General features: G+C 27.9%; 1 protein-coding gene across 1 annotated transcript in view; it reads right to left on the bottom strand.

Annotated features, from left to right (window-relative positions):
- The window catches only part of LOC123292220 (paired box protein Pax-5), a 248,552-nt gene that overhangs the window by 54,997 nt on the left and 177,310 nt on the right, over positions 1-16,245 (bottom strand). The window contains exons 4-5 of the mRNA XM_044872788.1: positions 10,423-10,588; positions 578-775 (exon numbers count right to left, since the gene is read on the bottom strand). Coding sequence (XP_044728723.1) covers positions 578-775; positions 10,423-10,588 — 364 coding nt within the window. The remainder of the gene's footprint in view (positions 1-577; positions 776-10,422; positions 10,589-16,245) is intronic.

Here is a 16,245-nt window from a genome sequence, read left to right as displayed (position 1 = left end):
TTAAAAAAAAAGGGCCATTTATGTGTTACTAAATTGTAAAAAATTAAGGCGGGATCATTTAAAATTGTTTAGTTGCTTTTATTATTATTTTAAAACCATTTAGTTTATTAAGTAACCAGATGTGAAATCCATGTAATGTGAAACGATTAATAGGAAAATTATTTATTTATGTGTTTGTATACAACATTTTACCACGAAATTTGAGTTAATTTTACTCAGTTTTCATAAAACATTCGATAATGGCGTGTTACCAATACCCATACATTTCCATATTGCTTTTTTGCAGAAAAAATAAAGCGCAAATATAGTTCGAGAAATTTAAGAATTCTTCAAAATAGGAGAAAAATCGAGTTCCAGAAAAAACCTGTGCATGCATTTAAAAAGTATTGATAGGTATTGCAAAAAAATACGTCTTTTGCTCCCAAGAAAGTTTGAACTACTTCTATACCAAACCAAATATGAGCGAGGGAGAGAAGCTCTCTTTTATTTTAGAGTAATACTTGAAAGCCAATCCAAATTTTAAACGTATTATTTTACAAATACCTTATTAATTGATACAGTAATTAATATAACTTACCTGTTTATTGATGATACACTGGGTACATTATCTTGTGAGCAAATACCTTCCGCTAATAATCTATCACGAATTTCCCATGCGAACATTGTTGGATTCTCACGTTTATAATTTGCAATTGCGTCTACAACAGGCGGTGTGGCAACTTTTGGTTTTGATCCACCAATTACTCCAGCTTTAAAACTTCCTGTTTCATAATACCTGCAACAAAAATAAAAAAGAAATAAACGATCAATCCACTACATTTTTTCCAGTTTTTCGAGTTTTATATATTAGAATATACACGTAGCGTGTGAGACAAAAAGACAATGCCAGTTTTCGTTAAGACAGAAATGTGTAGTCGCGAGTTGGAAAGTTAGTTTTCGATGCAGGAAAACGAAAATCGCATAAAATTTACAATGACAAGGCTATTAACAATTTTCTTCACTTATAGCATTTAGTGCGCAGAATAATTAAAATATAATTCAACCGTCGAATAAATTCGGTTATATCATAATTCAACAACTCCCACGAAAAAAAAAATTAAATATCAGGCATTGGTATTTATTGGCAACAAATATGGCGTCAAAATAAATATTTTAGCGTGACATTTTAATTTATATTATAAGAAAAATGTATAGCGATTTTAGAATTTAAAGTAAAAAAAAAACAACACCCACTTACTATCCCGTATCAAAATACTCTCAGCAAATCAAAATCTATTGACTCTTACCTACTCTAATAACTAATAAATCTATTTCTTATGATTGTTGAAACAAACCCAACTTTAAGCATACATATATATTGAATTTATATTTGCTACTTTTTAATAATTATACAATAGTAAAGGTTAACCTTTGACTTAAAATCGTGAAACATATCTTAATATATTATACATACAGATACTTACAGATATTAAATATCTGTGTTTACAGTGTGATCTGTTTAAAACAAGTCAAAATACTTTATCTTATCCAGGTTACAAGTTTGAAAAAAACATGTTTCTTTAAGTGAAATAAAAATGTCTCGTTTTCTTGTTCCTGTCTTGGAAGGGACTGGAATTCATGGATTTATTATTCGGCGATTGGTAGCCGTTTATTGTAAATCACTTTAGTTTATCGTTTTCTGATGCTAAATTTAGAATTTATCCTAATAGCGTCAGAGAGCCGAAAAAATCGTGGTGCTAACCATTTCTATATGTTATCACAAATACTTACAGGACTTTTTTTGAAACTTTTTGGACAACGTTTAATCGTGTCTGGAGAACAGGCCAGGCCGTCTTAATTAGACAAAGGTATCCTGTTTGAGTGATTGTTGAAAAATAACGCATGGTATATACGGAAGAAGGCCATTTAGAAATTTACGGAATTGTAAGGTACTATAATAATGTATACTTTGAGCTTATACTGCCGTAAATCTGTAGAATTTAAAAACAGAAGTAAACCCATGACTCAATGTTTGATTTAGTGGGTTCAGAAACTCGGAATCACTTTTTACATGATGAACAGTCAGACAGACGGATGCATGGGTACAAATGGACTATCAAGATGATCCTAATATTTTCCATACCAAAACTTTATTTCACCCACCATAGAGAATATAAAAATCAAGGCTTGTTTTTTATAAATTTGTTCATAATTTCACTCTTTTCTAATAAAAAAATTAAAATAAATGATATAGTTCACTCGTTCAGTGACACAAGTATAAAAATATACGTCGTTTGAAATGAATCACACTGTAAGTATATATATGTATAAGATAGATAAATATATTTACTTAAGTTAGCTAGCGGTTATCATCAAACATAATATCCCGCTGATCAATGAACGATATTCAATAATAAAAATTACATTGAACAGGCCAGAAACAATAAAGTGTATTTATTATTTTATGATTTAAATGAAATCTATTTTATATATTATATAGATATAGTAAATATTATTATTAAAAGTTTATTAAATATATTAATATAGGAGTTCTTTACTTAAGTAATAATATAAGTTACTTTATTATTTATTTGTTTAACTATCTACCTGTTCTTCTACGGTAATTATCAATAATGATTATAAATAAATTGTATCGATTTTGTTTACTCAATATTAAAAAAAAAAATCATAATGTGAACGTCACATAACCTCTATGCTTAGAATATTGGTATAGAAGTTTTTATAAAGGGAACTGTTTCCTAAATTTATAAATATTTAACTATATTTTTTCTATTTTATTCAACTGCTATATTTCATTAAATTATAAATATAGTTATTCTTTAAAAATAAACTCTTTTATGTACTTTAGTACATTAAAATAATTTTTAATTAATGAATACAAATAAACCTTCTAGTCGCATCAATGAATATTTTTACTCGGAAGTCCTCAAGAGTGGCTCCGATTTTGATGATTTAAAAAAAAATTTTAATTTGTATATTTTTTAAAATCAGAAACCTTTTAAAAGGAGCAAACTTTCTAGATGTGAGAAAGACAATGTCCCGACTGATATATCCAGAGTAAATCGCTAATGATAGAGGTTTGAAATTTCGAGAGGATATTGATTTTATACTGCAGGTATCATTTCAGAAATTTTTTGAAATTCATTCCTTGAAGGGGTGAAATAGGGAATGCAAATTTGTATGAAAATATATACAAACAAGTTCACCACGTAAGCGATTTTAAAAAATCTTTCGTCTATAAAATGCTACGTTATCAGCAAGTGACATGTACATTGTATTTGATTGCAGCTTTGATCAGCGATTATCTTAATCTTAATTAACCTGTACCTCAAATTCATTAATAGTTATACTATGTTTAGCCCACAAAAAATTATCAGAAAATAAAAAAATTTAACATCAAATAACCAAAACTGCACATTTAAATATAATTTTTTTAATTACCTATAGAAAATTATCTTTTACAGACTAAAGTTAACGCGACAACACCAAGAATACATATAAATTTTGCAACCTCTGTAACAAAAATATTCAACCAGTCCGATAGGACATTTATTGGAAATCAACAACTATATAGACTAATCTAGTTTAGGGAAAATACTACCAAAATTAGTACTCAAAGAATAACTAAGATCATTTTCCCCCCATCCATGCATTTTCTAACCTTTCTATTACTTGAACGACAATCTGTATCCAACAATTGTAAATAATTTATTCAAAAATAAACATATTATTACAATTATATAATTTCAATCATCAATATCAATTCAAAACTATTTCTATTTTCAATAATAATCAACAATATAATAATAATTGATTGCACTTATAAATACTTTTTAATAACAATTGAAATGTCAAATCGAACAGGAGAGATCACCCACACATATGATCTGTCTGTCTGTTTTTGAATTCTATTCAAACAATATAATAATGTTTTATTGTAATATCAGTGAGTATAGAAGTAGCAATGGTATAGACCTTGAGCCCATAATAATGCAAAATTTCTGTAATTACATTTTTCTGTCGTTTTTAGGATTAAAAAAGATTAGTTTGAATGTTAGATAATAAATTAAAATGAAATATAGTTGAAAAATGTAAAATTCAAAGCGTGGGGTGCTTTCTTCATTAATTCTTTAAGTTAACTAAATTGACAGATATCGACCATACCACGCTTTGAATTTTATATTACAATTAAAATTATTATCCACATTTTAGTGTAAAAAAGCGTGTTTTTTTTAAACTTTAATTTATTTTCTTATTTTTGGTCTTCCTCGATTAAAGGCTGTGTACTCCTTTGGATAGCAAAATATTTTAAAATTAGATTCTAATAACGTGAAGGAACTTCGACATAACGATTTTTCGCATCCTAGTCACTACAACATCAGGAAGCAAATAAAAGGTTGTTAATGATGTTTAATAGTTGGTTTTTTTTTATTTCGGCGATGTTTTCTTATTTGTGGTGGTACAGAAGGTAGAATATTCTTGGTTTGCAATTGTTCAATTTTTTAGACAGTTGTCATGCGCTTTGATTAACATTATATGCTATTAATGACTTAAAAGGTCGGAAAGAATATAGTCGGATTACGAAAATCAAATAGATTACTAATTTACCATAAATAAAACACTCGAGCCATGATTCAAACCTAATTTTTCTTTCTTACCAAACTTACCCCTTAAATAGCAGACAAAAAGAAACATGGTAATTTGTTTTAACTATAGGCTTACGGTCTATATTATGATATGTATTAAAAAGTGATATTTTTAGAACACATAGAGAAAGAAATATGTGTGTGCACATAGATGCATTTTTCATGTTTTTATAAATTCAAACTTCATATACCATCATCCTTATTTTAGTTGGGGGAAAATTCATTATTGTATAATTGAATTGATATAATAATAATTTTATTAAATATTATTTAATATAATTGTCAATATAATAATCTAAAAATAAATATTGTATATTATTATATTTTTTTGCTTGGTATTTATAATAATAATGCATTAGGAAGTGCCGAGGTATATGACAATATTTAGTTTAGTTATTATTTTTTTACCTACCAGGCCAGCGAAATTTTCTAATGTCGGTATCATTTCTGACGATTAAATTCTAAAATATAACAAATGAAAACAAACAATTGACTGAGTTAATACCATGTAAAGACAGTGTTGATGACGCCATCGTTTGTTTTTTAACGACACGTAAGTAAAGAAAGATATCCAGTTTTAGATAGCCACATATTCAACACTGATATTCCCATATAATGTATACTATATAATTTGTACCTAATTATCGCCCTTGTGGGTAAACACTGAAAAAATATTTCAAGCAAAAGTTGATTGTTTTTTTAAAAGGAACATTTTTTACAACTTTTGTTCTATCTCTAATGGTTTGCAAGATGAGTGCTACGGACCCAAGCCCCAAAAGACGTACTGAGACGCTGTAAAAGTTTCAACTTGACATCTTTTTTCGTTTTTGAGTTATCGTTATGACAGACGGACAGACGACAGACAGAGGACAGAGGACAGAGGACAGACGACAGACAGACGACAGACAAACGACAGATAGACGACAGACAGACAGACAGACAACCGGAAATGGACTAATTAGGTGATTTTATGAATACCTTTACCAAAATTTTGTTCGTAGCATCAATATTTTTAAGCGTTACAAACTTGGAACTAAACTTAGTGTACCTTCTATGTTTCAAATACATGGTATAATAACAGAATTTGGTGGTAAAAATTTGATGAATATATTGGTTTCTAAAACGAATTTGATATATTCAAATTATTGAAAATCACTAGGAAGAAAACCTGTAAGTGGTATTTCGTTCCCGAGAAATTATGTATTGTGACATAGATTAGATTAAACTTTATCACTTTTTGAAGTCACCCAGAAAATTGGATGGGAAAAAATTGAATAAATAAATTTACTTCCAAATTTATGATATTATTAAGTTTTTTTCATATATTTTGACTATGTATATACAAAAAAATAAATATAATTCCGGGTAATCACAGCAGGGTACGTAAGTAAGTTCACTACCGGAGCGGAGATTGTGTTCATAGGTCTCCTGCAGTGTCAAATATTACCACCCAAAGATTCATTTCTTCTGCACAAATGATATTATGATGCTCATATAAAACCACTATTACTTACATCGCATCGGTATCAAAATTTATTTATTTATTTTTATTTACTACTAATAATTTTTTTATCATCTGTTTTAATTACTTATAATTTTGTTTTTATTCTCTTATTTCTCTTTTTATGGAGTATTTTAATCAACAAAACGAGAGAAATTACATAAAAAGTCTAGCGTCAGGCGTAGTATTTGAAAGCCTCTTTGGAACGACAGTAAACTAGAGAGGCTTTACGTATTTTCGTAATGGAGGATTTCTTTTCAGATCTGAATATGAAGATTTTTAATAAACAAGTGAAAACCAACAATTGACTGAGTTAATTGTTGAAATACCTTGTATAGACGACAGTGTTGATTACTCTATCACTTTACACATACGTACATGTCACACATATATAACTGATATATTCATAACATACATACTAATAACAATTTGCGCATAATTTGCGCCCTCACGGGTAAACAGTGATGTTTCCGAAAAAATGTTGTTTATTTTTTTATAAGGAACATTTACATTTAAACCTTTGTTCTATCTCTAACGGTTTACAAGGTGCGTCCTACGGACGCAAGACCCGATTGCCCTATGTTGGTCATTTACGAACTTGATCTCACTTTTTCGTCCTCAGCACTCTATAAAAATTTCAGCTTGATATCTCTTTTCGTTTTTAAGTAATCGTGATGACGGACGGACAGACAGACGGCAGACGACAGACGACAGACAGACAACCGGAAATGGGCTAATAAGATGATTTTATGAACACGTATACCAAAATTTTGTTCATGGTATCGATATTTTTAAGCGTTACACACTTGGGACTAAACTGAATATACTATGTATATTTCATATACATGGTATAAAAATGCAAAAAAATTTTATCCGAAATTCAACAAAGCAGAGTGCCTATCGGCTGTCATTTAGAAAATTGAAATTTTTAAAATGAATTGTAATTAATTTGATCTAAAGAAAACACGCTAATTACGGAAAAATGTTTTAGCTAAAAGTTGTTAAAAGCAATAGAGGACATTCGTCTGTGTCCATGACTTTATACAATTATCGATAAACTTTAGGCGTATTTTTCCAATTAAATGTAATAATGACATATTGCTAAGTCATATTTCCTTCGAAAGCTAACGTTTTTCGAAAAAATGTTTAAAAGAAAAATGTTTCTTTATGAGTATCAACTTTTTAATTAAAAGTGCTATTCTACTTCTTACTGTTTAAAATCTAAATTGGATATTAAATCAACCCGAAGAACTAGATCCAACCTGATGTCAGAACATGATGTCCTCTTTCAAACTCTACAAATTTTAAGTTATTTTTGAATTGATTAACTACAAAAGGAGCTGTTAGCCATTAGAGATTAAAATGGTCCAGCCTGTATGTTTAATACAAGTGGGAAGAAAAAGATAAAATTAAGTCTCGTAATCACCTGATTTTTATTCGCTGCCCGAATAAGAAAATTTCCCTCAAAATATATGTACATTCAATTTAATGTTACAGTAAATTAAATAAAAATAACATTTTTTATCAATTTTTAAATCAGTACACTAAACAGTTTATTAAAATTCTATATTTGTATGTTTTTTTTTATCAATTCAAAAAAGTGCGACCATCTGGTAGCGCTTTCAATAAAAAAAAAAAAAAAAAAAAATTGAAAATTAAACCTGATATGATTTCATTTATTAAACTACATGTATTTAATATCGTAACAATTTAGTAACATGTGTGTTAAAATCTGATATGGTATCCCGAGGGAACAACTTATCGTTATGTATCATATATTATTTTATATATGTATATGTTTGACAAATGAATTGAATATCGTATGTTTAATATAATCAGTACTATGTAAATACTATCAGTAGATCAATTTTTTCCCGTTTGTCTACTGATTGATAAGTTTTTGGGTAATCTTACTTTTGTTCAAAAAAAGTGCAATTTATTGTTCAATATTTTCAATCTCTTATATCTACACTTTGCATGATAGATCATTTGGGGGTGATATGATTATGTTAAGAGGTATTTTACTGTGGCCGACAGGTGTATACAACTATTCTAGATTACATTTTAATGCCAATCGCATGAAATACTATTTTACGAAATTCAAAAATGTTTTATGCACTTCGTAGATTAAGTTCAAGGGATAAGCAGGGTGCTTTTTAAGTTGACATATGCTTGAAACTCCATAAATAAATTTAATCGAGGAAAATGATTCAAACGAGATAGTTTCAAACGAACACATCTTATACAGGCATTGAATTAGATCTAATTTTTCAGGTTCAATTAAAATCTCACTCTGATTTATAACTGACAATCACTAGATTAACGCTTTAAATAAAAAAAGTTGTTCTTTATAAATACGCCAACATTTTTCGTTTGAAACAAAAAATGTTACTCATTTAATCAATTACAATTTCCTAATTTAAAGTGTTCATCTATCGATTACCAGTTATAGAATAGAGTGAGCTTTTCATTCAGCTCGCAAACCTAGATCGAGTTTAATGTTTTCGTAGGATGTGCGCCTACATACCAACATTTTGCGCTTGGAACATTTTTATCGATAAAAGTTATTTTTCGAGTTTCAAGCATATGTCATCTTAAAAAATCCACTATCAGTTGAAGAAAAAATATATTTTCCCATTAAATAAAATGTCGATTTGATGAATTTATGAGCACACCTTTATATAATGTTAAACAGTGTATAAGAACAATAATCCTTTGACAAAATTTTTTTACTAATAATAAATCATATTTCCGAAAATGAATTCCAGATGTCTATATAGACTGCTTAAAACAAAAAATATTATTTTAAACGGGTAATATACATTTAAAGTACTGTTTGACATAAATAGGAAGGTATACTCTTTACGGCAGACGATATGACGCGCGATATATGTATTATTTATTAGAATTCTAAAATCATGCACCAAATTACTCAGAAGAAGGTATCAACATATAAAGAGGTCTATTATTTAACCCGATATACATATTTAATACGTAATAGCTCAGGTCATGTGAGCGCTGTCGTTTCAAAGTGAATTGGCATTGAATTGTTATACCATATATATATGAAATATATATATTATATTAAGTTCAGTTCTAAGTTGTAACGCTTAAAAATATTGATGCTACGAAGAAAATTTTGGTGTTCATAGAATCATCTAATTAGTCCATTTTCGGTTGTCCGTCAGTCCGTCTGTCAACACAATAACTCAAAAATGAAAAAAGGTATCAAGCCGAAATTTTTACAGCGTACTCAGGACGTAAAAAGTGGGGTCAATTGGGTCTTGGGTCCGTAGGACCCATCTTGTAAACCGTTAGAGATAGAATAAAAGTTTAATAGTAAAAAATGATCCTTATCAAAAAAATAAGCAACTATTGTTTGAAACATTTTTTTGTAAACATCACTGTTTACTCACGAGGGCACACATTAGACGCATATTTTATAGTATGTATTAATATGGGATTATCAGTTATGTATGTGTGACATGTATAGGTATATGTGTAACGTGATAGAGTAATTAACACTATCTATACATTGTATTTAAACAATTAACTCAGTCAATTGTTTGGTTTCACTTGTTTTGGATTAATTTTTAACATGACTTGGTGAAATTACCAACAATTTCTACTTTCACCCATAATTTCCGTTAAAGGAATAATTTGAGTAACCCAGGAAGATGCTAGAGTTAGAAATGAAGTGTATTGGGAATATACACATATTTAGGACACTGACTTACGTTAAGAAATATTCCGATATTGTCTCCCGAATTAAAAACAATCCAATCCAAATTTATTTTGTAACGACAGCACCAAAATTGCCTAGCCTATACATGCTGCGGTGCGCATTTAAACACTTTTATAAGTGTTAAAAATATGCTTCTATGTGTTAGGTACGAAGTTTATTTTTAAAATGTTTTTTGAAGAATTATTCCGTTCACACAATGAGGACCATTGTTTTTTTGAAAATATGTGTAGTAATAATAATTATAATTAATAATTTTTGAAAACACTTATTTTTATTTGTAAAAGATGTCAGATGTCATGTTTTTTATTTGCTAGTTTATTGTGAAAAGACATCAATTTTTAAAATCGTTTCGATATTATCTCGATATTTTTAAAATGTTGTATTATTATTTTGCATTTAAAATTTTTTTAAATACAGTAAAACCTCGATATTTTTTGGAAATATTTGAAGTAATAAATAAGTTAAGAAGAAGGCCAAGACTCGAAGTTTATGATAAGAAGTAGAAACCAAATAGAAATTAGAAAAATTACCTTGAAAGAATTTTCGATACACAGCCATGAGAAACACGAAGTTGTCTTGATATATCACACGGTCGTACCCCATTATGTGCTAATTCGACAATTCGTTGTCGAACTACATCTGGTAAGGGTCGGCCATTAACAAATACACCACCCAGCTGATTTACACCGCCGTGACCTAGAATAGAAAAAAAATTAAAATTAACAAAAAACTATTTTCTTTTTTCCCTCAATTTTCATCATTTTCATCATGTTTTGTTACCACAGTGGCGAAAGTTGAGAGTTTTTTATTTATTTATAGTGATAACCATTTATCATTTAATATAACAATAATAACATTATTTTGATCGGAAATCAGATGAGTAGGTCACGTGTTGTGCACGTGTACTTTAATGACGGAACTATACATAAAAATATCAAAAAATGATAATTCGTTTTTTTATAGACTGTTTTAATGTTTGTCTTTTTTATTATATTTGAAAATATGAACTTCGTTTATTATTTGCATGCTTTTTTATTGATTAATTTTGCTCTTTTAATCAAAATAATTGATTTGAGAAAAAATATATTTTTGTAAAAAAATAAGTATATTTGTCATAGGCGGGAATATGAACAGACAAAGGGTCCGAGATATCGTTTTGTGCCTCAAATAAGGATTTTTTACCTTACTTTTTAATCTATTTATTCAGCTTTTTTTGAAAACAATTGGAGAAGAAGAAGAAGAAAATGGTAAATTACTAAATATCTGTGATTGACAATTATAGATATTTTGGCAAGACAAGTAATAAATAGTATTATTTAAAACTTTTCTTCATATTATTCTTTATATCTTTATATATTTTTATTTTGAGACCAAGAAACTGTGGTAAATTTTTAAATTGTCAATCAATAAAAATAATCGATTTGGCATAGATTTCAAATAAAATTCAAATTATATTTAAACTATCAATAATTTTTATATTTCAATAATAATTTTTATTCAATTCAGAATACCTTATTTTAAGAAAACCATTTTTGAAATATAAAAAAAATGTATAAATAAAGAAAACTTAATATGAAGAAAACTATATTCAAGTTTTCAAAGAATTCACTTAGTCATATTTAATTGTATCGATTCTACCGAGGTAGAATGTTACAAGTAGAATACGAACTGACAATTTGTATTGTTAACTTGAACTTAAGTATAGCATTGGCTAATTTTGAACTGAGTAATGCAAAATTGGAAAACGTTTTCAATGACTTTCAACTAGTTTAAAAAACCCATGTAATTCAAAAATAACTATTATATTGCCTTAATAGGCTTAATATAACTATTTTATTGCCTTAATAGGCTCAAAACTACAAATCACTACAACAGGGTACTGTCGGTAGTGAAAAATACATTATGAATAGTGACAAAAATTAAAATTTATGTAGAAAGATACTTTAATATTCTGATTTTGAGTCATAAAAGCACATTATTGTTTTATTATATTAAAATTAAATGTCGTAATTTTTAATCTGTATATAATGTGACCTAAAACATGACCCACCATGATGTGACATCATATAGGAAAAATAATATTCGTTAATTACTAATATGTTGATGGCTTTTATAGTAATTGTAGGCTATGTTACCACTAACTTTATTGATACAGATAATAATTACATACATGACTGTTGTTTTTACCAATATTACGTCACTAAAATGGCTGACATCGTTCTTGCGAGAATAAGTAAGTATTTTTAAAATTTAATTTAATTTTATGGCAAGAAACCTTGTATATTTTGCTGAAATATATTTGTTTGTGGTGTTGTACTTCGACATTTTGAAGTACTTTTTCAAGCATAGTGGAATATCCTATTCCTTCAGGAATGCAAAAATTATTACACATGAGCGCTGACTCATCATTTAAAATTAAGTACTAAATATCAATGAATAACCAAACACATTAGGTATATTCCAATATCTCTACGTACACCAGAACCAATTATTATCATTAAGTTTGGTATGTTTAACTTATATACCTACATGAACATCAAGATTTGTGTGTTCTATATTACAATAATGGGTATCTATGCAGTAGCTAAACCACAAAAACCACAATCCATTGTATGCCCAACTTAACACAAAAGATCTACTTGCTTCATTATATATACGTATATATCGGGAGAGATATTAGTCCTGATGCCTGGTGAAGCAAACATAATTTGACTGACTACTTATTGATTATTTATATCAAAAGTGGTAGCTAGTGAAGGTTCAAAACGATTTCAATTTTAATGTTGAAGAATTCCCAATAAAACATAAAAAAATGCAACCCAATTCTAAAAATTTTTTTTAATTTTACTAGTTTTTATTTTACATATTTTTGCTGTCTGAATCATTTTTGGGCAAATTCATTTCATTGCTACTAACTAACGCTTACTTATAAGCGAATAAATGATCGACTGGGTGCCTAAACGACTAAACATGTTTTGTGAATTCGGTGATTTCTATTTTCCAATCTCAGTCATTTATAAATACAGCTTCTAGAAATTACAACTTCTAGAAATGAATCTGTGATTTAATTATACTTACAATAGAGGATCGGACTAAATTTTTCAGGTGATCACTTTAGGTGAAGAATTCGAACTTCACGAATAGAAAAGTGAAGCTGGTTTAAAAAAATCTTTAATAGTATGTAAGATATGCCCGTTTAAAATTTCTAATTAAACAAAGAGGAAGATACTGACTAGTGACGTCATACGTGGGTATCGTCATAGAGATTATTTTATAAAACATTATTTTGCTAAAGTGAGATGGGCAAACTTTGAATACTATCTTTTTAATCAATATTTTCACTTTCAAGTTTTGTTACGTTGTCAAGTCTAGTTTAACATTTTTATGGGTAATATGGCCAATTTGATATCAAAATTATTTCAACGATTTCTGGCTATTCTAATAGGTATAATATCGAAAAACGGATATCCGTCAATTTTAAGCTTGTAAGAGCCTGTTCTAATTACACCAATTTTCGTGTGGGAAACACATCTATGCAAAGCATTAAAAAAAACCTACACCAATTTCTAGAGGCGCATTTATCAATAACTGTGAACGATGACTGGCACTCAGGCTACAAGAGAGCTATAATGTATACAAAAGCCACTTAAATCAATCTTTTAGTGTCTGTCTACATGTGTTTATAAAAACATACATGCATGCACATATATAAACTATTTATAAGTAATCAATGATAAATCGTGTGAATAAGATTTGATTGATTTTAAATTGATTAAAAAAAAAATAATAATAATAATAATAATACTATAAACTAGGTACGGTTGAAGAAAATTATATTTCTTTAAGATCTGTATAAAATGATTCATACAGGTGTGGAGAAAAATATCAATCAAAGGACTTGAGTTCGTTTCAGTCCTAAGTTATTTAATTTGTATATTTGATCGTAGGTTTGGTATAACGTAAAATGAGGCTTTAATTGTGGCTCGGGTGTCGAATTGATGAAAATCGTATTTTTCAATGATTTTTTTTGTCTACCGTATAGAAAGCGAGTTCAAAATACGTGGAAAAAAATGGCAAGCAGTTTCCAAAAATCGAAAATGTTCAAAAATGATTTTGTATTATATAATAGGAAATATTCATGATTTTAAATGAATTTAAAAGAATTTTAGATTAATTTTAATTTGGTTCAAATATATTTTTTCCGTAATTTTGTTGCCTGGTCATTTTAACTAAACCATTATTTTAGTAATTAATATATTTGTAATTATTTAAAATTAATTAATAAAAGTACAAATCCAGTGGGAGAAATTCAAATTTTTAAAACGAAAATTCAAATTTTAAAACTTGACGTCATAGTATGTGCTTTGTCAAATTTGTTGACATACTGTATGGTATTAATTACTTATATTTTGTATATATTACTATTAGAAAATATTATTATATTATTATTAGAAAACTTAATAATAACGTGTGTAAATTCAATGTTGTAAATTCATTTTTTTAAGTGTAAATTATACATTAAACTGTCACCAATTGACAGATCACATATTAATACGTAATGAACAGAGAGCGGTGCTAAAAGGACTTTTTTTTACACTTAATTACAGCATTTTTAAACAAGTATTCATATTTTTTACTATAACGGTGTAAGCAATTAATTAAAAATATTAAAAAAAATACATGAATATTCCCTATTGCATTCCATTTTTTCGACCATCTCAATGCCATTGCATTTCCAAGTGTCTTGTTGCCAATGACTTTCTTTTAAATCTAAAAAACTTGATTTTCATAAATTAAACATTCAATTCACGATTAAAACTGCCAATTTCTTTATCGTCAAGCTAAATTTTATCAATTCTCAAAACGGCAGATAAAAAGGATCTTAGAAATTTCAATTTTTTTTATATTGGTTATTATGGAGTGCGGAAACTATAGACAATCTTTCAAACAATAAATTAATTTGAATATACTGATTTTAAAAATAATTTCCGCAAGGCAAGCGTTATGAAACAAAAAACAAAACAAAATTCAAATTAATTAATCTAAAATAAAACAACAAAAAACATACAGCACAGTTACTTTTAACTATTATTAAAAATCGAATATCATTTATCATTTAAACTCGCGTGAAATTACAAATGAAATATTCAATTATTCAAAAAACTAATTTTTTTAATTACAAATATAACACATTATTATACTCATTCCATGTATATGTGTCACAATAAAACAAAAAATTATTATTATTATTATAAAAATTAGACCACAATCATTTCCTCTCAATATTAGCTCTGGCTTTTATAAATCGTATTTTAAAGTCTACACAATGTTAAAATCAACAATCTGTGTTGGATATGACTCTTAGTAGCCCTTAAAATAACTTGCCGAATAAGAACATTCTTCATTTATGAGTTATTTAGGGTAAGATGTAAGATGCATGTTGCATCATTCTGTATTTTCGCGGCAGACATTGCTATTTACTGAACAACATTTGTGTTGAAATGAGGGTATCTTATAAGGCTGAAGGCCGATTGTCAATGTGATTTTGTTTTGGACAAACTAGAAATGAATTTGTTGTGAGAAAAAAGGAAGAAGTTTTGGTTCTGCTGGATTTCTATTTTAGAGAAGGCGCGAGATAGAGTTGAGTGTGCATAAATCGAGGACCTTATAGATTAATATACCTTATGTTTCCAGAAACTGTATTGCTCCAATTTTTGTATATCCCTCCCTTTCCACAGAAACAGTCAAATGTCAATGTTTTGAACCAAATAAAGCGAGCCTTTTGGATAATTTTACGTCAAAAAAGTTCCTGATGATTTTTTTCCTAAAGTTCACCGTTCACCGAGTGATTAACAGTTTAATGTTTGAATAAATTCCAGAATGGTTATTTTCAAAGATGAAAATTAATTCAAATAAATTAAATTTTTGAGCATTTCAAAATCTTAAAATCATCTTTGAACATCTTTCATAAAGTTCTGGAGAGTAATTACAGATTGTTTCATTCTATAGCCTCTATTTTGTTAAAAATTATTTAAATTGGGAGTAAAATTTTTAATACCTACGCAAAGTAGTGTATCTTGGATCTAACAATATAATGTACCATTGATATATGGTAATATTTATGTACCTACTAAATTTTAAAAATTATATTCTTTGCAACTTTGTTTAACATTTTCTTCTTAAAATTTCAATTGTAAATTTTTGTTTCTTCTTAAATGATAAATTTTTCTTTAAAGTGAGAATCTCCAAATTTGTTTTTCTCAAAATTGCAAATGGAACGCATTATTTTTAGCTATTTATCAAGTTCGAAGCTTGGCTAGATTGACATACACAGAAAAAATTACTTAAAGTAA

Source organism: Chrysoperla carnea, chromosome 2, assembly GCF_905475395.1.
Source record: "Chrysoperla carnea chromosome 2, inChrCarn1.1, whole genome shotgun sequence".
Lineage (NCBI taxonomy): Eukaryota > Metazoa > Arthropoda > Insecta > Neuroptera > Chrysopidae > Chrysoperla > Chrysoperla carnea.
The sequence above is the reverse complement of the archived record's forward strand: the minus strand, read 5'-3'. Positions and strand labels throughout refer to the sequence as shown.